A 24,724-nucleotide genomic window follows, 5' to 3' on the forward strand; every position below is an offset into this window, starting at 1 on the left:
GCAGGTCAGGCTCTGATTAAGCAAACCGAAGTTTTGCTGGCATCAGGGCAGCATGATTTGGCCATTAAACAGCTAATTGTCGGTGTCTTGCTCAAGCCCTGTAGAAAACTTTTTTTTCTTGTCATGTTCCTCTATTTTTGGAAAGGCTTTGGGGTGCCTGATGAGCTGAATGCTGAGGTTATATTTTGGGGAAGAGGGTGGCTTGAAACTCAGTAGCCAGTTGTAATAATTTTATAGAAATGGGGTAGCACATTCAAGTGAAGACTTTTTTTTTTGGGTTGTTTTTTTTTTTTTTTAATTGTCTGCTGGATGATGTGATTTTCACTATTAATATGGAGAAGACGTTTAGTCTGATTTTTGGGACTACCTAGGGTTCACCTAAATGACTGTGGGTCCTCCCCAGCCAGGTACCCGTACCCCAGCACATCCACCAGTTAGAGAAACCTGCAAAACTAAGAGAACCCAGTGTAAGAAACAAGGTAAAAGGGGTAAAGGAAAGGCAGTTTGAGCAAATACTGCCAACAGGAAAGCGCAGTAAGCCAAGTGAAGGATTTGAAGGGTCTGAGGAAGGAGCAGAATTGCTAAAGGCAAGGAGAATAAATCGTTAATCTGAGAAGTCTATTACACAGGGAATGCCCCGAGGAAAAGAGCAGAAACTCCATTTAATAGTGAAAAGGCCAAAACAGTGCTGCCAAGTCGGGTTCTGCTCTGCCCGGGGACTGGAGCCATGGCCCCTGCTTACTTCCAAGATGCTGCTATTTTTGCAAGTTGCATCTGCTGATTTTTGCAGAGGCTTGTTTAAACCCACTGAAGCCAAAAGCAAAGGGAGCTTGCTTTTCTCATGTGAACCATGGGTCAGGCTCTTGGGGGTTTTTTTCTTGTTTTATTCCTCTTAGTCTTACAGGACCAGTGCCCTGAGAGAGCAGGGTTTCACTTCTTAATGCTGCCTTGTCTGTTGGTTCGAGCGGGAGTCTGAAATTATTTTACTGCTTTACAGGGCTTTGTCAGGCGTCGCTGATGGTGGATTTTGGCTTGTAGAGGTTATCATTGGGGGACAGTAGGCAAGAAGAAAAGAGCGTGGTTTGACTTCAGGAGCTGAGTTTTCAAGGCAACCAGTTCTTCGGTACCCAAATTGACCCATAAACGCAGTAACCATCAGCAGCATTTTGCAGGAGGCAGTGCTCTCCCACGGTTATGCGCTGGGATGGGCGAGCCAGGTGGCCTCTTGTTTTTTCCAGCTCTGGTTTTTTAGGGTTTGGACAAAAAACGAGATTTGTTTGACGTACATGTGCAATGTTTACAGTATAGCTGGATAGCTGAACAAAGTCATTTGAGGACTTGGGCATATGTAGCAGATTTAAGGCAATGCTGGCTAGTTCTTAAATCTGAACAGGAGATGGTCGTAATTTGATGCCTATTGGTTTTTTCCCCATAATAAGGGCTGGCTTATCTATACTTGTTCTGGGCTAGATTGTAGGCTTGCCTTTATCCTGGTCTAGTGACTATTTGCATATCCGATTGCTTGTTAGAAGCTAGGTATGAAATGTGTTTTGACAGACACTCCAGAGCAGTCCCTGGGGGCAGCATCACTGCAGGTCTCTGGGAGCCTGTTCAACTTTTATTTTTATGATGGAGACTGTCTTAATTCATGCAGCCTTCAGGGAATGGCTGGAAAAAACTTTGTTTAAAGCAAGAGCAGAAGCTGGGAAGAACTGGCAAGTGATGATCCTGCAGTTGAAGCGGAGCACCTAGAGGCTTGGGTTCAGTTCCTGGGTCTGCAAGCAATTTTCTGAGGCAAGACCTTGACCTTAGTGCCTCTTTTAGTGTCAGCAGCTTACGTCCGAAAGGACAATAGCAATTTCAGAGGTTTCAAAGCATTTTAAAGTTTAACTATTGTGCCTTTTATTGGGCCGGCCAGTGGCGTTTTTATAAGCCAAGCTTAAGGTTTTAGAATAACGTGTATTGAATTTGCTTGGCATATCCTGGCTGCAGGACTCCTGTCTTTCGTGTCTGTGGCAGGACTTGTGCTATTGAAGGAGAACAGTTGCAGGTGGCCAGAAGACCATTTAGAAGAACCAGGACTGTTGCAGATCTGCTGCTTGGTTACTCTCCGGTCCTATGGAAACTAGAAAGGCAAGAGTCAGTTTTCCTTCCAGCAACAGGGTGTCGCAACCTGATGGTGGGATGCTGCGTAGCCATCCCTTTCAAAGGCATCCCTTTCGCCAAAAAAAAACCAAGAAAGCTCTAGAAGTACTGATAACAATCATTGAGCTCACCCCAAACAAGGGGAGGGCAAGGAGCATGCTGTAGCCCTGAAAACAGCTCAAACCTGTTGCTCTGCAGCAAGCTGTGAATGTTTAAAGACCCGATATTACTTAGGATGCTGGTGGAGCATTGGGGGGAGTGGGTTATTGTGCGGGGAACAGATGTGCCGTGCGCTGTTGCCGCGTGCCGGCTCTGTGCCGCTGCTCCCAGCACCAGGTGCAGCCATTGTTCCGGCTGGTCCCTATTCATCCGCCCTCGGCTGCCGCTCCGCGCCCGCTCCCTCATTGTTTCTCCAGGAAATTAGCATTAAAAACCCATCCGAAACCCCCACGTCCCTCAACTGCAGGTGACTGTTATTGGCCCCAGCTGCCACCCTTGTGCTTGATTACTTCCATATGGGGTTGTGGCAAGAAGTAGGATCCACTTATTGATTTTTTTTTTTATATATATTTTTTCCCCTTTTTTTATTCCCCCCACTCCACACAGACACTTCAGCACTTGCAAGGAACAAAACCCTGAAATCTATTAAGCCTCCGATAGGCTCCAGTTGCTATTACAACTGGGATGAACATTTTACAAGCAAAGCTAATTACACCCTCTCCCCGCTTTCTTCCTTTCTTCAGCCCCCACCCCATAAATGTAAAATAACCAGAGGGCAATTGGTAGTAAATTAAATCTTTGCAGTGTCCTGAGAGGAGGTTTTCTTGCTAGCAGGAAGAAGTCTGCTGGGCTTTAGATGTTTGGTTGGTTGGTTGGTTGGTTTTTTTAATAGAAAATGGGAAACTCTGGTCTCTGGCATATTGCTGAGGCACACCTATTAAAGGGATACACAGATCGCAACCTGGCTCTGGATCGAAAAGGAAAAAATAATTGAAAAAGTGCGTTGTTAATTTGTGAGTGTAGTCAACTGTTGAGAGGACACAAAGAGAAACTACATGTCAATTGAGGTTACAAAATTCTAGGAACAATGTTATTTTCTCCTGGTATGATTCATCTGCAGGGCAGGAGGTTGAAACTCCAAACCCTCAGAAATCTCCTCTGGGTTTCCCGCTGGTAGAGTGGCATGGGTTTGCCTTGAGGCGAGATGTGCAGCAGTTAGTAACAGGAGAGGGGGAAGGGGAGGCATGTCTTGCTGCCCTACCTAGGACTTGAAAATGAACCTGTTCTGCAGAGGCACGGAGCACCTCCAGAGAGGAGTACAGGTGGGTTGTGTCCCATGACGAGGGGACCAGCCCACACAGCCCTGACCTACTTCGTGCCAGGCAGGAATGGAGGAGAGTGGCAGCTCGTCTCCACACTGGAGGCATCAGGCATAGCTTTCCTCTGTGCTTCTATCCAAACAACTGGGGTGACAAAGCCCTATCCGAGTCTGGAGGTCGGTCGGTTGGAGTATATAGCTCTATGGAGAAGCGTTGGGTTTGCCTTGTGACACACTGGGCCTCTCAAAAGGAGTTTGGTTATGCCGCAGCATTGCGGCTGACGAGGTTTGTGCTGGTGGCTCCTGACAGAGCAGCTTGCTGGGGGATGATGGTTCTCAAAGCACCATGACCAAGCTGTTGCATGCTACTGCCTGGGCCTGAGCAGGCTGTTTGAAGATGAAAGCCCATCAAAGCCCCATAAGCCTCAGCCATTACAGCTTTTGAGGCTATTTCATAAATAATTGGTAGGTTTTGTGTCTGCATTCTTGGTGGTGCTCCAGCAGACACTTCCATGGGATCTGTCTTGTTCCCTGCTGGTGATGTACTGGGCAGCTCGTGCGGAGACCTGACAGGGTGCTCTGGCGTTTCAGTGCTGCTGCAGTCTCCTGTTGCAGTACAGATACGTGTATGCAAACCTCTAGCTAAAAAAGATCTTAGATGTGCTCCTCTCTCCTCAGAACAAGACACGGAAGACATGTTCAAAACAGAGAATGACTCTTTATTCAGGTAACACAGCCCCTTTGGGCAAAGAGTCCCTCTTGCTAGTCTGGAATTAGATGCTGCAGTGAGTCTTTGCTCAGATACAGAAGTCTTTGGGAACGGCTGGGTTTTGGTTGGTTGACCTCAAGATTACGAATGCACACTTACTTACAGATGGGGAATGGACTTGTCCTGAGACTTTGTGTCTCAGCATTGGTTCTTTGGCATTTGTCTGGTTGACCTCCATCTTGAGATCCATCCTGCCTTGACGGGTGGGACCCACCAGAGTAGTTTGTGAGAAGGATTTAAAACAAAAATTCTGGTTGGTATCTGAGAAGATGGGTTTAGCTGAAGTACTCGGCTTGCTAACTGCACGTACCTCCTTCCTGATACAGACCTGTCCTGGCTTGGACCACCCAAATCTTCCTGGGAAGCAGCCATGCAGATGCAACGGTGTAGATTGTGCACATCTGGTAGTGGGCTTCTAAAAAAAAAAAAAAAAAAAAAATCAGCCCCTTAGAGGCACTGTGTGGCATGGGGAGAGCCACCAGCTGAATCGGGTTAGAAGGATGGATGAAGCTAGCAAGATGACCTAATACAGTATCTTGAGTGATTTTCCTCTTACTTGTTTTAAACCCTTCAAAGTCAAATCTCAAACTTAGGGGGTTTCTTCTCCCTAATTAAATTAACAGGCCATATGGTGTTTACTGTGAGCGCCTGCAATATGGAAGGAGCTACCTCCTGGATCACTTTCTTTTTTCAAAAGAAGCTGCTTTACCTGATGTCACTGTTCTGAAATGTTCTTTTCAGCAGCAGGCGCAAGGGGTTATTTCAGCCACCTCGCTGCTGTTGGTGTCACCTTCTGATCCTGGGTATGAGCTGTATCATAACCTTTTCTGTTTCTGCAGCTGCCTTTGTCTTCTTCTGGCTTTTGTAATGCCATTTTGCTGCTTAGTGGGAGTGTGTACAGGTCAGGGGGTTTTCATGCTTTTTCATGTGCAGGTAATGATTCTGGTTCTTGGAGCTGGGGAGCATAGAAAACAACTCAGGGTGGTGGGTTTTTTGGGGGCGGTGGTGTTATTTTTAACAACTACTACTAATTTTTTTGTTGAGGGTAACATTACCATCTCAGGGATGTGTGAAACCGAAAGTTTTGTAGAGTTTTGTTCTTTATTAATGGGCTGTTTTGAAAAAAAAAAAAAGTTACTTCGCATGTGCTGCTTTTATCTTTACATGAAATCTGGAGGAGGAAATGAAGACCTTGACGAAAAAAACCACTGGTTTGTTATCAGACCCTTGCATTTAGATGAACTGGAAAGTAGGGTAGGAATTTCTAAACGTGTAGGAGAAATGAAGGAATTAAAAGTCTCAGATTTTGCTGTCTTGTTTTCAGCTACGCTACCTCATTCAGTAGGGTTTTTTGGTAAGCATATTTCTTGTGTGTGAGTGGACTTTGCTGTGAGCTCATCCTGCATCTCTCCAGTGGTGTATGTTAGCCTTTCTCTGCAATCTTAACTTGCTGACGCATCTTTTCTGTAGGGGCTTGGTGTTAAAAGGAGTGCTGGATGACCCTTCATCTTCAGCCAGGCTCAGCTTGTTCTGGGGTATCTGAGCTCCCAGAACAGATACATTTGCGTCCGCTGAAAACACCCTGCCACATTAGCATATTCCCTGTAACGTATGCTCAAAGGGCGTTTCTTTGCAGAGAAGCCTCTCTAAAGATAGCATTGTGAAGTTCTGTGTTGTCAACCAGGGACACTTGATCTAAAAAACAACATTTGATACACAGACAAGGTTTGCAAGTGCCATCTGGATTCTGGGAGATGAGCTAGGTTGTCTCTGTTTTGCATACACTTACTGGGGAAAAAAAAGTACATGCAGGCAGATTAATTCTTCAGGATCACCTGAGCAGAACCGTTTAGTCCACGCAAATGTCCTCAGTGACATGGGACACCATTGTAACCCCATACCACTGGGCAGCATGTGCCAGTGCACATTCTTAGGGTGCTGGAAATAACTGTATAGTTTAGTGGTCTATTTATTGAAACCCAGGTGGAATCAATTTAAATTCTCTGGGGCCAGTAATATTTTAATCCACTATCAAGCATACTGCAAGGCAGAACCTGCAAATGATGCAAAGATCTGCAGAAATGGGCATATTTTTAGGGAGGTGGGGATGCAGGGTATGCAGATGTCGTTGGCTTTAGTTCTGTGTGGTGGAGAAACTCCTCAAAATCACACCAGCGCAAAGAGCAGAAACCTGAAGACCATGAACATCTAACATAGCCCTGGACTGAATAGCAAACTTACTGTTGACATCTTCCCAGGGGTATGTAGGTTATAAAATGTATTTCACTTCAGGGCCTGTTTCTTGACTTTCTAGTTATCCTCTCATATGCAAATCTAATTTGCCTAATGGGCTGGTGAGTGTAATTGAAAGGCAGCCTGCACTTACATGATAGTGAAAAGTCTCACCTGTGCCCAGGCACAGATGGGTCTCTGCCTCACTGCTGCATCATTAGAGGAAATTTATAGGCACTGTGTCACAGGCTTTGCTGTGACCAGGGGAGGAAAATAGCAGTTTGAAAGAAACTTGGGGTTTTGGTGTGTTTTTTTGTTTGCGGGGTGGGCTCTCTTATTCCCTGATCTTCCAATTTTGGTGGTTGTGTTTCTTGGTTAATGTAGTCTTTGTCTTTCCTGTGTGCTCCAGTTGACGGTGAGCAGGCTAATGCAGGTTGCTAGTAACTAGTTTAGGACAACCCTAAGAATGATGAGTTGGAAGGTCTTTTCTGTGCTGTGTTGCAGTGTGATGCTTTGAAAGCAAGTGCGTAAGCAGCTGAGCCAACACCTTGACTCTGTGGTCCCTGCGCATCACTGAATCTCCAGAGGTTATCCATGGAAAATCTCCACTTCTGCTGCCCATGAGAGAGAGGGGAAGGAGGCACAGCAGAGACAGTTACTGCTGTGCATCCGTCTCTGCTGGGGTCATTCCCTGAAAAGACCAAGAATTAGTGAGTTTTAATGGCTCTTCTGTCCACCCCCATCTCTCCGTGCCTGGGCTCTGCAGGAGATGCTGGCTCATGGTGCTCCAGCACCGCACCAGTGGTCCCGCTCCTAAAGGTGTGTAGGTGCCCATCTACATCATCAGGCTCCTAAACGCCTCTAAAACCCATCCCTAAATGCATTGTTCCTGTGCTTCCAGCTCTGTGGGATGGTGGAAAGCTTTCCACATGCTGATCGGGTTCGGGGTGAAGGGGAAGAGCAATTTGTGTAGTGGCGTGAGGAGTGTTTTTAAGAGACAGAATTGTCATCTTGGCAGGGCTCCTATGTGTGTCATTGATCGGGAGTGAATATTAGCTGGGCAGCAGTTAATGTACTTAGCGCCCAAGTGAATGAAGCATGCTCTCTGAAGAGAGCCAGCGTGAGTTATGGCGTGATTAGCAAGTCTTGGCTACCTTAGGTACATTGACAGGGTAGCAAGACGGGTGTTAGTGCGTGCAGCACTGCCAGCATTGGTGCAAGGGTTGCAGTAGTAAAGTCACAGTGGGCTGTAGGGTAAGGGACACTTGTAGTCCTCGGTTTGGACTTTGGCATTTGTAGGAAGTTGTAAATAATGGCGATGAAAAAGACTTCCAAGTCTTTTCCAAGTTCCTCCTTGATTTCTTGGACAACTTGCCCAGTTTTGGATAAAGTTTGGTGCAACTTTGGCCCTGGAGCTGGCTGGCAGTGGGTGAGCTCCTGCTCTTCAGCCTCCATCCAGAGAAGGGAGACTCCCTGTTGGATTCTGCTTTATATTTGGAAAAGAGAGCAAACGGTATGACTTCAGGGACCCAAGGAGGATTGTTTTTCTGTATCCTTCATTGATTGCTTCATTTTGGGTTTGTGGTAGAACTTGGATAGTGGTTTGGTTTGGGTTGGATTTTTTTTGTTGTTGTTTTGTTTTGTTTTTGCAAAAATGACCATTGTTTTCATCTAAACTAACCCTTCTGACTATGAGCTTCTGGACTGCTTCCTTCTCCAGATGGTCAGGACTTGTACCTGTTCTGTGCTTAACAAACAGCTTTGGTTTTTTTTCTAGTTAAATTTAGGCTTTTCATAATAGCTTTGAGTGTCCTTGGTATTATTTGTGCCTCTCTCTGGTCTAACTGATTGTTATGGATTAAAAGTGGTGTTCTGTGTTGATCTTCTCACTTCTTTAAGAAATGGCCTTGCTTTTTTTTAAGTGGCATTATTCACCAGTTACTGGTAGTGGTGCTTGGGCTGCTGGCGCTGGTACTTTGGGTCTGTCTTGTATGCATGGACTTTTATCTCAGTTCCTGTATTACTCAGTTTGAGTATTTTCTACTCACCAGATACTCTTACCCCTTAGACGCCAAGTCTGTTGTACCAGTTCTCATTAGCTTCAGATCCCTGTGTGCTCAGCAGCATTCATAATGCTGTAAGAAATCCAGATTTGCTCAATAGTGGCTATTTTTCTGAGGTCAGTGGTGGTTTTTTAGGTAGATTTATAGTGGTGGGAACCAAATCATCAAGCAGCAGGGCTTGGAAGATGGAGGACTGAGAGAAGGATTGTTGTTTTAAAGCTTCTGACTTAAACCTCCTCCTGTACATCTTTAGTAACCAGGTTTAAATTTCTTAAATCTTCAATTAGTGGATGATTTTAAGGGGAATTTGTGGTGGGTTTAAATCGATCCTCTTATTTTAAATGAGACTATTTCCTCCTCTAATGATTTTCAGGCTGTTCCCTTTTTACCTTGTGTTGTATGAACTTCTGAGGTGCTCTGGGATGGCTCTGCCCTAGGCAGGCTGTATGTTTCTGTGAGGTTTGTCTGTACTTGCCTCTCCGGTCAGGCTGAGTAGTGCAGGACTGAGAACTTGCCCAAGTTATGGACAACGCTCATGTTTGTTGTACCCAGGGAGGCAGGTGAGGCAGGATCGCTGTGAAGGTACAATCTAATCTCCGGGATGCTCAGGTAAAAAGGCAAGTTTATATAGACAACGGCTGTCTCTCCTGAAGGAGGTTTGTGCTTTCCTCTTGCTGCTGTGGTTGAAGCATTTCTGGGTTCTCTGACAACACAAAACTCGAGTAAATCTTGCTGTTGGCAGCTTTCTGCCAGCCCAGGCCATGCCATGGTTTGTCATCCATGGGTGCTCTTCCCCTGCCCCACAGGGTGCTGCTGGGGCTGCTGGGGCGGCAGAGCCCATGCCAGCTCTGTCCACTGCGGGAGCTGCTCGTGGTGTTTCTTGATGCCCCTCCTGGTTCATGGGGGCTCTGAAGGGCAGCAGAAAGCCTGCAATTTTGATCCCCAAAGCTTCATGGTTATAAGCTGCTTAGGAGTTCCCCCGTGGCGTGCTGGAGAGCAGATGGGTGGTGAACTGACAGCCTGCAGCCAGAAGCCTCGGGTGTGGGACACAGGGATTCTTCCACCTGAGACCTATTGGTCCGAAAGACCCTCTTAACAATCTGTGGGAGCTTCTGTACAAACAAAACAACCTGTACACATCCCGGTAGGAACTGGTGCTGTGTGTGACCGAACTGGTTCCCAACAGCTAACAGGGAGCAGAGGCGCAGCGGTGGGCAGGACTCGAAGCCCCAGGAGCCATGGTGTTGGGATCCGAGCTCCCCTGGCGCTGTGGCATGGGACTTCACACCATCACTTAGCTGCTCGGAGTCAGGGGTTAAAAATGCACCAGGAAGTGAAATGGCTCCAGCTTGATGTGATGCTTTTCTAAAAGGAAACTCCCTAAATGATTGCTCCCCAACAGGCAGGGATTCATCCTGCAGCAAAGACAGAGGAACCACTGGTGGGAAGCCTTTAAGCAAAGGGGCTTGCTGTGCTGACCCAGCAACAGCATGCCTCTCAATATCTGCTAAATTTCTTACAGAACTGGCTAGAAGATTTCATCCTCTTCCACAACTTTATTTTTGCTACTGAAACTAAGAGCTGGGATATAAAACACCAGGCAGTGAAAAAGAAGGGTCACTAGCCTGGTATCTCAGAATAGACCATCGCTTTTTTTTTTTCCTCAGCTTCTAGGAATGAACCACACTCACAGCATGGAAGCTGCAGGACCCAGCAAAAATCCCCTGGGAAGGGGCTTGGGTTGGAAATGTGGCTCCCGTGGGCAAGCCATAGGAATGCCAGACCAGCAGCGCTCGCCTGGGCTTTTTGCAGCAGCCCAGCAGGCAGAAGGGGGCTGCATTGCCGGCAAGCACTGCTGCACTGTCGTAGCTGTGGCCTTGCTGTATGTGCAGCACCGGCGGCTCTTTGGCTCGGCCAACTGTGAGCAGAATGGTGCTGCAAAATCGCAGCACTGCTACTGCTGAACTGCTTTTTGCAGATTCCCCTTTTCTGAACTGTTTTGTTAAAGAATAAAGTAGGGCAGCAGAGGAGGCATGGGGTCCCAGACTCTGAAATGGAGTTTGTTGAGTGGTGGTGAGATGAATTTGTGGCTTATATCTCTTCTGTCAAGGTCTTGCTGGTGGATTTTAAGCAATGAGCACTGCTGATGTTGTGCCTGCTCAGGCACCTCTAATTGCAGTGTCCATGGGAGAGGCTTTTGTGCAGGACGTGCTGCAGAGAAGCTGCATAGCAGCCAGAACCCTCTGGGAACACTTCCTCTGGGAGACACAACCCTATAGCCTCCCCAGGGCTCCTCCAGACCTGTACTTGGGACCAGAGAAGCCCAGCAAGGGCTGGAGCAGTGGTGGTCCCACGCTGGCTCCTCCATGGGGAGCTGCGGTGGTGGCCTGGGTTCCCCTGGCTGCAGCGGGGTCGTTCCTAGGAGTCTGCTCCAGCATCTCTGCTGCTCCAAAGCCCGTTTAAATCAGTGGATGCATTTCTGTTGACCATTACGAGCTGTGGAGAGCCCTTCGGAGCTAATTAGTAATAGGAGGATGCCAATTAAAAACGGCTCCCTCGGCTCTACCACCGCTTTTCTAATACTGCTGGGTTGGAGAGGAAGGTAACAAAATGGAGCGTAGTGCGTATGTGTTTCATCTGGAGAGCAGGAGAAGGGTGGAGCTGCTTGTTAAATGGCCAGCAAGCCAAGTTTTAAAAGGATTTATGAGTGCTAGATAAAATCATATCCTAAAGGCTGTCTCAAAGCCTCTGTTAGGGTGGAAAATGCTTTCAAAAGTTAGAGCTTGTTTCACTGTGTTTTCCCCCTTTTGGGTCACCCAAAATTTTACAGGTACAAAAGTTGCAGTTTTATTTACTCTACAGCATTTAGCCTAAGCAGGAAGAAAAAAAGATTTCCACTCCCAAAACTACAATGCTCAGTTGTTGTTCTTCTATATAACCTATGGCATTTTTGGTAACAAATTATTTTATTTATACTTCAGCACACCTTTGGTTTAAAACCAGTGCTTGCAAAAGTCTAAAGTTTTAAAGGCATTTGCATCCATTCTGAAGTTTTCTTTTTTCAACACTTAGGTCCTGTTTCAGAATTAACTGCATTTAATGTTGTTACCCTCTACAACAGGCTGGTGCTCTTCCAGAGAGGGCTTACGCCAGCTAAAATTGGCGGGTATTGAATAGACATCAATAACTAGGCTGCTAATCAGAAATCAGAGTTTATGAGTTGCTATAATGGGTACTTCTACAATCAAAAAGTGCTACTGAGCAATGTCAAAGACGGGGAGGAAAGCTGTGATATGCCGATGCTGGGTGTGGAGCGGTGGTAGAGCTGGTGGCACTGGCTCCACTGGGAATGGACTTTCGGTGCTACCGTTGGCAGGGAAGGCTGGGTTAGTGTGTCCTTCAGCCTTGATTTTCCCACATGTTGCATCACTTCTTACTCTCTGGAGTAAACTTGGTGTTTACCCTCTGGACCCCAGAGGAGCAAATCACCCTGTCCGTGGTCTTACTGCTCTGGGCAGGGAGTGATTTCAGACCTTTTGGGGGTAACCCCTTAAAGCCAACTTTTAAAATGACTTTTCATATCTAAAAAGTAGCTGAGATGGTAAAAGCGCTGTATATCATTCATATAAGCATGGCTAACTCAATTCTTGCTTTTGTTATACATAGCATTTACTAGAAGTGAAACTCAAGCTCTTTTTTTTCCTGACATAACATTTCTCTGTATGTAGAAGCCCCACGGAATAATCATTAAAAAAAAAAAAAATCTTTGATACTGAGCTGTTGATCTGAGTCTCTAAATGGTATCCCTTTTGTACGTGTTGTGTCTGGGCTCCACTGGACTCGAGAGCTGTTAATCTTCCTGGTGTTTTCTTCCCTGCGGCAAATGAGAGACAGATGTTCCCATCTGGAAAGTTTGCTCCCGCCACCGTTGCTTTGCTCGGAGTTGGAGGATTTAGAGAGCCATGCAGCAGGCTGAGCCTTTTAAGAATTAATTTTTCCATGATTGTGATAATTGCCTGTTTGATATCTGCAACTGCTTTCATTTTTCATTCAGAGTGCGTTAGCCTAATAAGTAAATAGTGCGGAGGAGTAAATATTTCTTAATACTGTAATAGGAGTGGATGATTTAAAAAAAAAAAAAAAATCTTGATTCTGTAACTTTAAATGGAACAATGAACTAATGAAAAATTACCAAAATACTTCAGCAGTAGCTAATCAAATGAATTAGCCAGCATCTCTGGCTTTGCTTGAATACAGCTGCCCTGCCCAGTCCCTGCCCATGTCGCAGGTTATAAACCCGGCCAAAGAGGTCTGAGCAACCAGAGGGGTGGTTTTGGGGAGGGAGGAATGCTCCCCCTGATCCCCAGAGTACTTCCCATCCTAAAACTGAAATGCTGACTGCTCTGTAGGCTTTGGTTTCCAGGAATATATTTTGCTGGGACATATGCCAGGAGTAGATCCCTCCCTTTGGGGTGGCTGTCTCTGATGGGGGCAGAACAAGTGGCTGGCAAGGATGGGGAAGGTTCCCCACCTTGGGGCATCGCAGGCTCCCTGGTGCTGCTCACTGCATCCCTTTGAGACAGCTGATGAGCAAAAGCTGTTGGCAGGGACATCAAGAGATGAACTTGAGTCCTCAAAACTTATTTGCGTGGGTACTAGCAGTGTGGGAAGGGAATTGCTGTGGCGTGTTGGTAAGAGCAGCAACAGCTCCCAGGTGGCTGCCACACTGTGTGTAAATAGTTTTTAGGGCACCTTTCACGGTCTGAGTAACTATTCCCTTGCTCCTTCATGGAAAAGAGAGCAGGAGAGTGGAGAGTACCATGCCAGAAGTGGCTTGTGTTCTTGTAGAAGCAAGATGACCAGAATTCGGGGGGCTTGATGCATACCCCACTCTGGGGGCTGTTGGATGCAATAGTTTGTGGGATGGATCCTGCATCCATGGTTTTGCACCACTGGCCCTGGTGTGGGTCCGTGGACCAAGAGGAAACCAGATCTAAGGAGGCAGGGATGCCATGCAGGTGAGTTTGTGCTGATGGGTCTGACATGGCCAAGGCAAGGGCAGAGCCAGAGCTGCAACTGTCTTGTCTGGGCAGGAGCACAGCAGAAGAGAACTGCTGTGAAGTCCAACCTGTGCTACTGATGAGTTTGTAGAGCCAGGCACATTAATAGGTTTTTATAAAAATCACTGAAGGGCAAGACAGATAAAGATCTGCAGTCTGCCTTCAGGAATAAATTATTAATCTTATTTCCCTTATTAACTGCTTTCTGGACTGGTTGCGAACGATAACATACTTTGCTCTTTCAAGTTCTTCTATCTGAGTTTCACATTGAATTGAGATTTAAAGTGAAACAGCTGTGTGTGGGAGAGGAATAGATGGCAATGGAGATACACGTGTTTATTTTTGATTTATAAAATGCCTATCCCAGGCTCAGCAGCTCCCTCCTGTGTGATGCAAGGCTCTCCTGCGAGGTGCCGAGTCCTCTCCACTCCCACAGCATCTTACAGCTCAGGAGCCTAGATGTGCTATAAAACCAAGCTAAACAGTGTAAAAATAGGCTGATCGCATTTAGTGGAGGAAGTATCAGTACAGTAACATAAGTTACCCACTGCAACAGATGCTATAGTATCATCTTAGCCAACTCCATGCTTTGGTGTGGAGGGAGGAGGATGGAGAAGGACCTCAGTTGACCAATATTTGTTGCTGACCTGTTTAGGTGTCATGCTCGTGTCTCTCAGTTGTGGTTGTAAATTGTCATTTATTGACTTGAGCAAAGGGAGATCTCTGGAAACCACCCTACATGAAAGTAAATGTCAATATTTGTATAGAAATATAATCTTGACTGCAAACCTCTTAACGTCTCCCTCTCCACCAAATTAGGACTAACCCAATCATCCTTTTTGTCCTAAGGCTGCTGTATTGGCTGCCTTGTTTCTGATGCTTATCTTCAGCCTTTCCCCTCCATTGCTTTTTGATGCAGTGATGCTGCAAAAAGATAAAATATTGGTTCTTTCCTTGACGATGTGATTTCAGTTCGAGCTTGGGGGAGGCTGTCTGGAAGCAGGCAATGGAAGGATTGCAGTGGAGTAGCAGTAAAACGGCATCTTCTGGAAGTCTGAGTAATGATACTCTTGCTTTGCATGTAGATAACCTCTCATCTGCATGCCTTGGAGAACTTTAAAGGTGCTCTACAGATGGCTTAGAGCTGTCAAGGGGAGGGAAAGGCAACCTTAGAGCAGAGGAAAGATGTTAATAAAATTTAAATGTAATTCTTCCCATTTCTCAGTTCCTAAATGTGAAAAATATTAGCTTGGTGGAGACTGAAAACAGATGGTGAGCAGTTGGAGCAGATAAGCATGTTATTCAAAATAAACATTCGCCAAAGCTGGGGAGGTGGCGAACCATATTTCATTTCACCCTATTTACATTATCAGGTCAGGTTACACTGATGCTGCCTCTCGTTTGCATTCAGACTATCAACAGGGAACCCTGCGATGCAAGCCAACTGCAGCGCGTCCTTTTCATCATAGACGTGTTTGGGCTGGAATGGATGGGTTTGAGCCATTTCCCTGGCTTTTTCTCCAGGACAATATATTGAGCTAGTTATCTTAAAACAGCTCTCCTAGGCTGTAGGCAAGGTTCCTGCCAGCCACTGGAGAGGGCACTGATGCGTGTCCTTCCTTTGTTTCCCTCTTTCAAATAGTCTCTTTATCTACTTAGACAAGCTTTGCATTGCTTTCTTAAACCAGAGACTCTTACCCATGTAAACGGTGGGGAAATGAGCCTCTGGTTCAAAGAACTGTTTCTGGGAAGGGTTTGTTTTGCTGACTTGTAGGTGATCTATAATTCATGCCTCTAGTCTGAGTGGTCATCTGAGGTGCTAGGGCCAGTGGAAAGAGAGGTGTGTCTGGAGTGTGGCTTATCTCCCTTGCTTTGATGAATGTTTTGTGATGGGCTGAATCATCTTTAGGGGTGTCTGTCTGTCCATTGGCTCTAGAACAAGCTTGGACCTGGCTCCTGGGTGACCAAAGGATTTTTCCTGCCAGACTTAACCTTGACTGCTGCTACTGGGACAATTCTCCAGTCCCTTGCTCTCAAGAGGCAGGTATGGATTTTGGGCTCTTAACTTTTTGAGGTGAAGAGTGGCTTTTTAGGTTATGAGCATATTCTGCCTGTTCTAGATGAAAGTTGAAAACATCTGCTCTGATTAAACCTCTTCTTTCTGTATGAAACTGTTACATGCTTTCACTCTTGAGACTCTGAACCACTGGGCAAACCCTTGTACACAGTCTTTTGTTCAAAAGATATCAGCTAAAACCAAAACTCTGTTAATTTACAGACTTTCAGTCTAACCACTTAGTGGTCAAAGCCTTATTGACAAGGTCTGATTTTGAGTCTGCTCTCTGCCCTGCAAACTGCAAAAGGGAAAAGCAAACCCTTACCTGTGCATACTGCTAGTTATGCAGTGCTGTCTCATGTTTACTGTGTTTTTCTCTTATTTCTTCCAATATGTTTCATGTTTTGACTTCTACAGAAAGCTGGAGTGCTTGAGTCTGGCAAACAGGTTTGTGAGAAGCAGTTCCGACTCAATGCAGCTTATTTATAAATGGGATCTACAAAATTGCTCCAAGGCCAGGCAGGTTCCTCCTTGCTTCTTAACTCTTGTGACAGTGAGTCAAGGGGAATCCTACACCTGCGTCAAGAATGGCTTAAAGACATCGATGTTCATGCTGTATGTGCCCTCCAAACACCCAGCCACAGACTTTAAATCCATTTCCCATGAGGGAGGAGGAGAGGATTTACTGTCTGTCTTGGTTTTGGCTGGGATAGAGTTAATTTTCTTCCTGGTAGCTGGTATTGTGTTATGTCTTGGATTTAGTACAAGAATGATGTTGATAAGGCACTGATGTTTTCCGTTGTTGCTAAGTAGTGTTTATATTAAGTCAAGGATTTTTCAGTTTCTCATGCCCAGCCAGCAAGAAGGCTGGAGGGGCACAAGAAGTTGGGAGGGGACACAGCCAGGACAGCTGACCCAAACTGGCCAAAGAAATATTCCATACCATGTGATGTCACGCCCAGTATATAAAGTGGGGGGAGTTGACCTGGGGGGATGGCTGCTTGGGATCTAACTGAGCATCGGTTGGTGGGTGGTGAGCAATTGCATTGTGCATCACTTGTCCTGTATATTCCAATTCTTTTATTACTAGTATTGTCATTTTCTTATTGTTATTATTTTCATTATTAGTTTCCTCTTTTCTGTTCTATTAAACTGTTCTTATCTCAATCCAAAAGTTTTACCTTTTTCCTTCTGATTCTCTCCTCCATCCCCCTGGGTGGGGGGGGAAGTGAGTGAGCGGCTGCGTGGTGCTTAGTCGCTAGCTGGGATTAAACCACAACACTGTCTTGAGCTGATAGCAGGGTTTAAGAGCCTGCACATACTCCATGTGCTCGCTCATAGAGATTGCTGGATAGTGTTAAATCGTGCCCATGCAGACACTACAGTGTAAATTTGTATAAAGCGTCCGTGTTTTCTGCACCATAGCAGCGCCTTTTTCTTCCCTTGCTGTCAGTAAGCTCACGGCTCTACCATCGCAGATCAACGTGTTCTCTTGAGCATCATCCTGCAGAGCAGAGCACTGCCAGTTTCGGGCACTTCATAACTACCCATCACCTCTTCAAAATGTGACCATGTATGTGGGAGACGCAACCCAGGAGTCGTGGCCCCAGCAAGGATGTGAGACAGGTTCATGGTCCACTTTTTGTTAATAAATATAAATCTCCCACCCTGATACTATTCTGCTGTCTGTTGGAACTATATTTCAAACTTTGGGAAGCGGATGGGAAGGAGACCATTTGTGTCTGTCTGCCCCCTGGAGTTGTTCCTGGCTGTCTTCTCTGGTTCCTTACTTGCTTTTTGGGAGAAGGTAACATCCAGTTTTCCTCATGCAGTTTTTTGGGGTTTTTTCATTGCTTAGTTTATTCTGTAATCGCCAAAAGCATTTAAGGATTAATTTAAATTCCAGTGTACTTGAGATACTCCCTAACTTGTCATTATTTTTTTCTTGTGCCTTTTCCCTTTTTTCAAACCTACAAGCATGAAGAGATTAATAAAGCGTCGTCTTTATACAGTTTACAATGCGAGGAAATGCTAGGCATTCTTCAGAGGTTACCTATCACAGCAACATTCTTTGTACTAAACACCATAGGTGGAGGGCTTCTTTAAAGAAAATAAATACGACGAAATCTGTCTCGAGTGGTTGTTGAAACTACCCCCTCTAAAATGTGCTGCTGTGTTGGAGAGCTGGAGCCTCGGTCTCCCAGGAGCGCAGGAGTGGGACTTCTCTGAGGACCAGTCGAGACCCCAGGTTTTCTCCTGGCATGCTGTCCTGTTGTCTCACTTAGCTCTTTCTCCTCTCCAGAAAGGAAAATCATCAGCTGCACTTAATCTTGACATATGCTTCTTTTTAATTTGTTATGCTAGGATGAGAATTGGAGCAGCAAAGGAAATATGGTGCATACTGTCAGTCAACGTGGAGAGTCAAATAAAACTGGGGCCTTTCAGTGTGCTGCTGGAGAGCAGAGGGATGAACGGTTTCAGGTGTATTCAAAGCTCTGGGGCTTTCTAGTTTCTTGCACACCTGGGCTTCTTAAATGGGACACGCGAATATATAGGGCATGCAGCATAAACTGACATGTGCCTACAGCTGTCCTTACCCAGACAGCAGCTTTGCAGCATCTGAAATCTGTAACTCCAATTGCTGTGAAATCTGGTCTTCAGGCTTCATCGGCTTTTGGAGAAGATGAAATTCTTGCATCAAGCCAAGACTAAAACAGCATCTCTGTGATCGGGTTTCATTTTACTGCAAGTGAATTGTCTTCCCATGTGAAACTCCAGTGCGTTCAAGGCCGGGAAGGCAGCTCTTCCACCCAGCCTGGTGGCCACATCACTGCCACCTCTTTCTTTGTAGGTCCTGGGTGCAAGGTTGAGCATGTGTCCCTGCAAAGTTTTGACGTTTGGCAGCTTGACGGCAAAGGTGGTGTGCCATAAACACGTTCAACCTGTGTCCTGCAGGCACACTTGAAAAATAATGACACAACATTTGTAAACGTTTTTAAGTCCAGGTAGGGTTCAGAAGGAGGAGTTTTTGAAGGAAAACAACCCAATGTCTCCAGTTTAGGCAGGTGTCCTGCTTTGACACTTGGAGTATTCGGTCATTGACAAGAATTATTTTTCTTGGAGCATCATCCAAAAATCCATTACAGCATTTGACTCTAGCATGATTTCAGATGGCTGATACAGTGGAATGACTTGCAGGCATTTTGAGAAGTGTCTCAGCATCTTCTCTGTGTATCTGGAGGCAGAACCAAAATGTTGCCATTGGTGAGCCAGTAAATATTTCTGAACAGTGAAATGCGGAAGAAAGAGACCTGGAAGGCAGCATTTCTCCAGGGACCATCTCACTGGCTCATTTTTAGCCCCAGGTCAACTCAAGGCTGACTGAAATCCTCATTCGCAGTCTGGTTTACTCACATGATTCTCATTAAATGGATGTGTTTAGGCTAAAAATGAGAGTTTTAGAAAGATGTTTTTTATCTGCATTTATAGGTGCCCCAGGTCATTAGCAGGAAGCTTTTAAATTTAACAATCCTGTTTGTTTCTTGTCTGTCAGAGTGAGCTCGGAAAAGAAGGTGTTGACTTCTCGTGGGCTTTAGTTTTGGTGTCTCATGCAGTAGCCCAGCAGTAGCTGGTTTTGTTTTGGGGTTATAAATTCCATGTGACTTCCCCCATCCCCCCCCCCCCCCGTAAATTAACAAAATTAGTTCTGCTTTCTTAATGTGCACTGGGAACATTTTAGGAGGAAAGAGGAGAAACCTTAAGGATTGGTTTCACGCTCTGTTTCTCTCCACAGCATGGAAGGAGAGGTTGGCCGCATACATCTGGGGAAGAGGGTTTCATAGGAAGGGGGTGAAGATCAAACGAGGCGGGTGGGTGGCAGTGCGTTGGTATTTGGGGTGTGTGGTGGGAAAGGGCTAGCAACAGTCAGGGAGCGATGCTCTCCTTGGCATGCTGCAGCTGGGCAGGCATAGATGTGGGCAGAGAGCTTGCAGAGAAGAGTGTGAACCACATCTCGCATCTCTGTCTGTGGATGATGTGCAAACAGGTTGTGGTTCTTGCATATTAGCTCACGGTTTTGCAATTATTCCTGTATTCTGAGCAAACATGTTTCTGTCCCCTGATGGCCATCAAGCAGCTGGCACCGAATGGTGGATAGGCACAACTAGTGCTGTTTTGATTGAAAGATTTGGGTCGTTTAGCAACATTTCCCTTCCCTGCCTGGATGAGTGAGCTCAAGAGGTTTTGTGCTAGAAACCCCCCTAACTTCATCTATAAACTCTGCTCTTTGACTATTTTGCTGCATTTATTTTGAGTGGGAGGAAAGGCAGGAGTTTGTCTCCTCCTGTTCTTGCCAATTAAACTCACCTGCTGGAATAGGTACCTATGTGCATGAATGATGTCCTGTTCCTACATCAATGTATTGCTGTTCATCTGAATGGCATATTCATGCATGGATATGACAGGGAGAGTCTGCACATTAGTATTAAATCATAGGAAAGTTGGACCCAATGTACGTGAATAGTAGTTTGCAATATTATATTAATATGGTTATTATATGTTAAAATTAATAGTGCGTTTAGTGGGCCCCCACTTTGTTCAAGAAAGCAAAGACTAGATTTATTTATTTTTGAAAGCAGGCTTAAATAAATAAAGGCACAAACTTTCTGCCATGAAAGTATCGTGGACACAGGTTTTATAGTGATTCCAGCCCCACCACCTCAGTTATTCCAGCTGCACTGAAATGGCAGGAAAAGGTGGGTTTTCAGCATGTATTCATCTGTGCTCCTCCTTCCACAAATCGTCCTGCAAACAGCAAAAAAAAAAAATGCTAGCAATAATACACTTCATTTGTTACCTTGCTGGTGTTAATGATGACTTGCCATAAGGAAAATAAATGAGCCGGCTCGTGCCTGGTGCGTGGTGGCAGAGCAGGTGCTGGTGGCTCACGGAGCAGATTCCAGGCCAGCAGCACGAAGGGCTTGGGTGCCAGTTCTCATCTTCTCTGCTCTCAAAAGCAGCATTTTTGTTGTCAGGAGTTGCAAAGTAACAGGTTTTGCGGTTGTGTTTCGGTGCAAAGCTTTGCCATCCATTCAGTGCTTCTCTGCTTTACGGGAATACAGCATTCAATTGCTTTGCCAGAACTTGAAAGCTGAATTTCTTACAGTTGATAGATATTTGTAAAAACTGTGGATTACAAATTAGATTGTAATCTAATTTGATTAGATTACAGCATGTGCTTTAATACCTTTCCTCGGTGGCTTAATGCAGCACCAGGACTGACCCCGGGTGGCACAGAGCCCCTGTGCATGTGTCGGTTTTTGTCTGTGCCCCCTTCAAGGGTGTGCGCTGGGAACCGCCTTCAGCCGCCTCGCCGAGCGGTGGTGCTCACTTCTGTGCGAGCTCCCGTATTCGAAGCGGTGCGCTTGGCTGCTGCCCTGAAGGTCTGGCAGACTTTTCTGCTTGCCAAAAGCCAACAACTGCTTGAGAAAATTCACCGGTCCAAAGCCTAGCTTGCTTGCACCGCAGAGAGGTGAAAGATGAGCATCTGCACCTCCCTCACCCCTTGAGCCGGGGTGCAGATGGGCGTGCTGGGAACCCATCGGCGTTCCTGTGTGGGGACATGCTGGAGCGCGGTCACAACTCGTTAGCGAGCTAATCGAGCGAGGTGAGCAGCGGCTTGAGGAGCAGGGAGCGGTGACCGTGTTCTTGGAGGGGCAATTGGCCTCGCATCACATCGTCTGGGGTCGCAAGCTCCACAGCCAGGCGGGCACCAGAGCCACTGGCAGTGTGACGTGGAGCACCCCTGGGGGGTTGTGTTGGCTCCCATGGGAGCTGCACTTGTGGAGATGCCTAGGTTTTGTCTGCTGAGCTGTCTGGATTTAAAAAACAAAAAACCCCGAAAAAAATCCCCCAAGCCCCCTAAGGCTTGCATGAGCTCATATTTCCTCCCTTTCTCTCATTTTCCCCCAAGGATGCCTTTTCACGCTGATTTCAGCCACACTGGAGCCAGGAGCCTGGCCACGCTGTTCGGCTGAGTTAGGACATCCCACCAGAGCTTGGGTCCTCAGGAGGGACCCTCAGAGGCTGAAAAAGAAGCTGCGGTGTGAGATGGTGCTGTATTAGACGCTAGAGACTCCACACAGGAGGGAAGGTGGGAATAGCTGATGTCAGCTCATTTTTACAATGCTGTGACCATTTTCGTCACTTGCTGACACAGCTGCTGCCAAAGTTGCACCAATGCTCCCTGCACAGCGGGCCGGCACCCACCCAAAACCCACGTTACCTGTTGCTTGGCTCTGAGCTGGGATTTCCTCCAGAGAAGCTGTCTTAGGGCCAGGCAGCATGGACGTAGGGTGCGTGCAAGGCTGCATGTATGCAGCCATGGGGGGGCTGCGCTGGGCAGCGAGGACAGAAATCCCTAGCGTAAGGGAGAGGAGGTGCAGCAACATTTAATTTGTGAGGTTTTTTTAAAAAGCAAATGTGCAAAGCTGGTCAGGGAGCTGTTTGCCAAAGTGGCTGCTTCAGAGCATGGTTTTGCTGGTCGGGGAGCAGAGCTGGAGGTGAAACCTCGGCAGCCCTCAGCAGTGCCACCGGGTGCATGCTGCCGAGGTGCATGTGGGCATGCCTGGGGAGTGTGGAGGGAATCTTAAGCAGGGGGAGAAAGCAAAGCAAACAGCAGAAATACTTTGAGGAAGCATCTTTGGGCACAGAGGGTGAGAAGATGCCGTTGAGAGACTGGAATGGTGAACACAGGCATCCTGAGCCTGCCTGGCAGCAGATCAGGGACACCCACTGCACCCTGGTTGCCTGCCTGCCGGCTCAGGACCATACCCTGCCTCCCCTGTGGTGGCATGGGGCCATGCAGACCAGCGTGGGAGCCTTGTCCCCCCCCCAGTCCCCTATCTTCACCCTTGCAACTGTACTTCATGTGCTGGGCGGGGAAATGCTTGTCTGTGATTGTCACTAAGCGTTACCACCTTCTCTTCGTACAGTTGCTGGTGAGAAGAGGGTGCCAGTGATGCCTGGATCACCCGTGGAAGTGAAGATACAGTCCAGGTCCTCTCCTCCCAACATGCCACCGCTGCCACCTGTGAACCCTGGCGGCCCCCGGCCGGTGTCCTTCACCCCAACTGCATGTAAGACCCCAATAACGCTGCTTTTCCCTGGGGACCAGCTCGAGCCGGGAGGAAAGGTTCTGCTTGTAGAAGTCACCAGGGATCTCAGCCATCGGCCAGGGCTGCTCGCCAGCATGGCGAGCGTTAGTCATGCTGCAAGGCTGTAAGGAAGGGGCGGAGAGGGACGGGCTTTCCTGCTGTTCTGCTATGTATGCAGGATGTATAGCAGGGTCTGTAATCCCTCCCTACCCCCCTGCCTGCTCCTACCTTACTCCTGGTGCTACCTTGAGTCCTTCTCCTTGCAGGTGCAGCCTTGATTTCTGCTATAAACTCTTTAAGAAATTGAAGTCTTTTATCAGGTCAGCTTCAAACAAGCCAAGAGCTAGGCTTTTCACTGTATCCTCTGGAGGAGTTAATTCCCGCTCTGCTGTATCTCACTTTGCAGACAGTGTTTCTGCAGCTGAGATTAGAAAGTTTTCCTTTTTTTTAATTTCCCAGCCTTGGAAATTCCTTGCTGTCCATCCAGCTTCTCTTTTCTCCATCTTCGCTTTATAATCTTTGCTATTAAGCTGCAGTAGATCCTGGCCCTGCCCAGCTGCAGTGCAGCCTCACGCCCACTTCTTCTGGCAGGGGGTTGCACAGAGGTGACTCTGCAGACGGGATGGATGTACAGCCTTTTCTCACAGCCTAGAAAGAGCACAGACTTTTTTTTTTTCCTCCCTTAGCCGATATTTCAGCCACTTAATGTATTTTAAAAAGTATTGTTCTATAGCAAAGCTGCTTTACTTTGTTGGGAATGGAGTTATCTGACCCCGGCATGTGGCATGTACATATTTTCCAGGCTTTCCTCACCTCTTTTCCCCTGCGCTGAGCATCTCCCTAGCTGGTTCTGCATTGCTTTGCTGTCCATGATGGTGTCTGGGATATCTCAGTTTGCCACTGGCAGTGGATTTCGGAGATTTACAATCCAGCCTCTTTCAGGACACACACTAATGCATTGCGTGGTGCTGGCAATAGCACTAATCGCCGGGTTATCCCGCCAGACACGTTGTCCCCATCTTTATGCGCTGAGGGGTTTTTAATGGCTCTCCTTTTGCTCAGGCAGAAAAAGACCATTAGCAAAGTGACAGAAATTAATTTTTCCAATGAGGTTGCTTGGCATACTGCTAAGGGCCAAGGAGCCTGAATCTGCTGATTGCAGATGACTTAATTGCTCTTTCCAAGAGAGATGAGAGATGCAACGTGTGGTGAAGTTTATTCTTGCTTTTTACTTCTCAGTTGCATGAAAGGGTCTTTGTCAGAGTCAGTGGGTATGTATCCAGCCCTGTAAAAGCCCACAGCTTGGGCAGGCAAGGAGGAGCGTGCTGGAGGAAGGCCATGCCTGCCTGCAGATCAGTAACAAAAGGGTTGGAGAAACGGGGAAAGCCTTTGAGTATTGAGGTCCTAAGGCAGAATTTAACAGAGCAGCCCTAGAAGATGACTTTTATGTTTCTAGGAATTTAGCATCATCCTCTCCCCCCACTTGTAATCCCACCAGTCTGGGTACGCCATCTCACTTGCTTCATCACTGTCCTCTCACCTGGAAACAGAAGCCCCAGCCCAGCTCTGTGGTCTGTGGCGGAGCAGATCCTGGCGATGCGCAGGATCAGATAACTGCCAGCTGCCCTGCGGTAGCACCGTTTGCAGGAGGGTCAGGCAGGGTAAGCCTAAAAATGCAGAGAGCGGTTACGGGGCTGCATCTAATGACAGCCCCGAGACGACTCAGCTCTCTCCGCTTCTGTGGCATCACCCGAGTCCATCAGCCTCTGCTGTTCCCATCCTTGGCAGCCTCTCCCAAGGGTCCCCCACAGCCCCTGGGTGGGTCGCACAGCCCCTGCTCTCCCTAGGTTTAAATTTGAAAGAATAAGAGACAGTGAAATAGAGAAGGGGGTAAAGCACCTTGGTCGCAGCTGCTGGAGAGCGCGAA

At 46.9% G+C, this 24,724-nt stretch overlaps 1 protein-coding gene across 6 annotated transcripts in view; it reads left to right on the top strand.

Annotated features, from left to right (window-relative positions):
• Positions 1–24,724, top strand: part of CBFA2T2 (CBFA2/RUNX1 partner transcriptional co-repressor 2) — a 65,618-nt gene that overhangs the window by 25,273 nt on the left and 15,621 nt on the right. For 5 of the 6 annotated variants that reach the window (XM_030009215.1, XM_030009216.1, XM_030009217.2 and 2 more), the window contains one exon: positions 22,636–22,779. In XM_030009215.1, the coding sequence (XP_029865075.1) occupies positions 22,636–22,779 (144 nt within the window). Of the gene's footprint in view, positions 1–19,443; positions 19,513–22,635; positions 22,780–24,724 lie in introns of those variants that run through there. The other variant, XM_030009221.2, reaches the window with a different exon arrangement.

The sequence above is a fragment of the Aquila chrysaetos genome, chromosome 3 (assembly GCF_900496995.4).
Source record: "Aquila chrysaetos chrysaetos chromosome 3, bAquChr1.4, whole genome shotgun sequence".
NCBI classification, from domain to species: Eukaryota; Metazoa; Chordata; class Aves; order Accipitriformes; family Accipitridae; genus Aquila; species Aquila chrysaetos.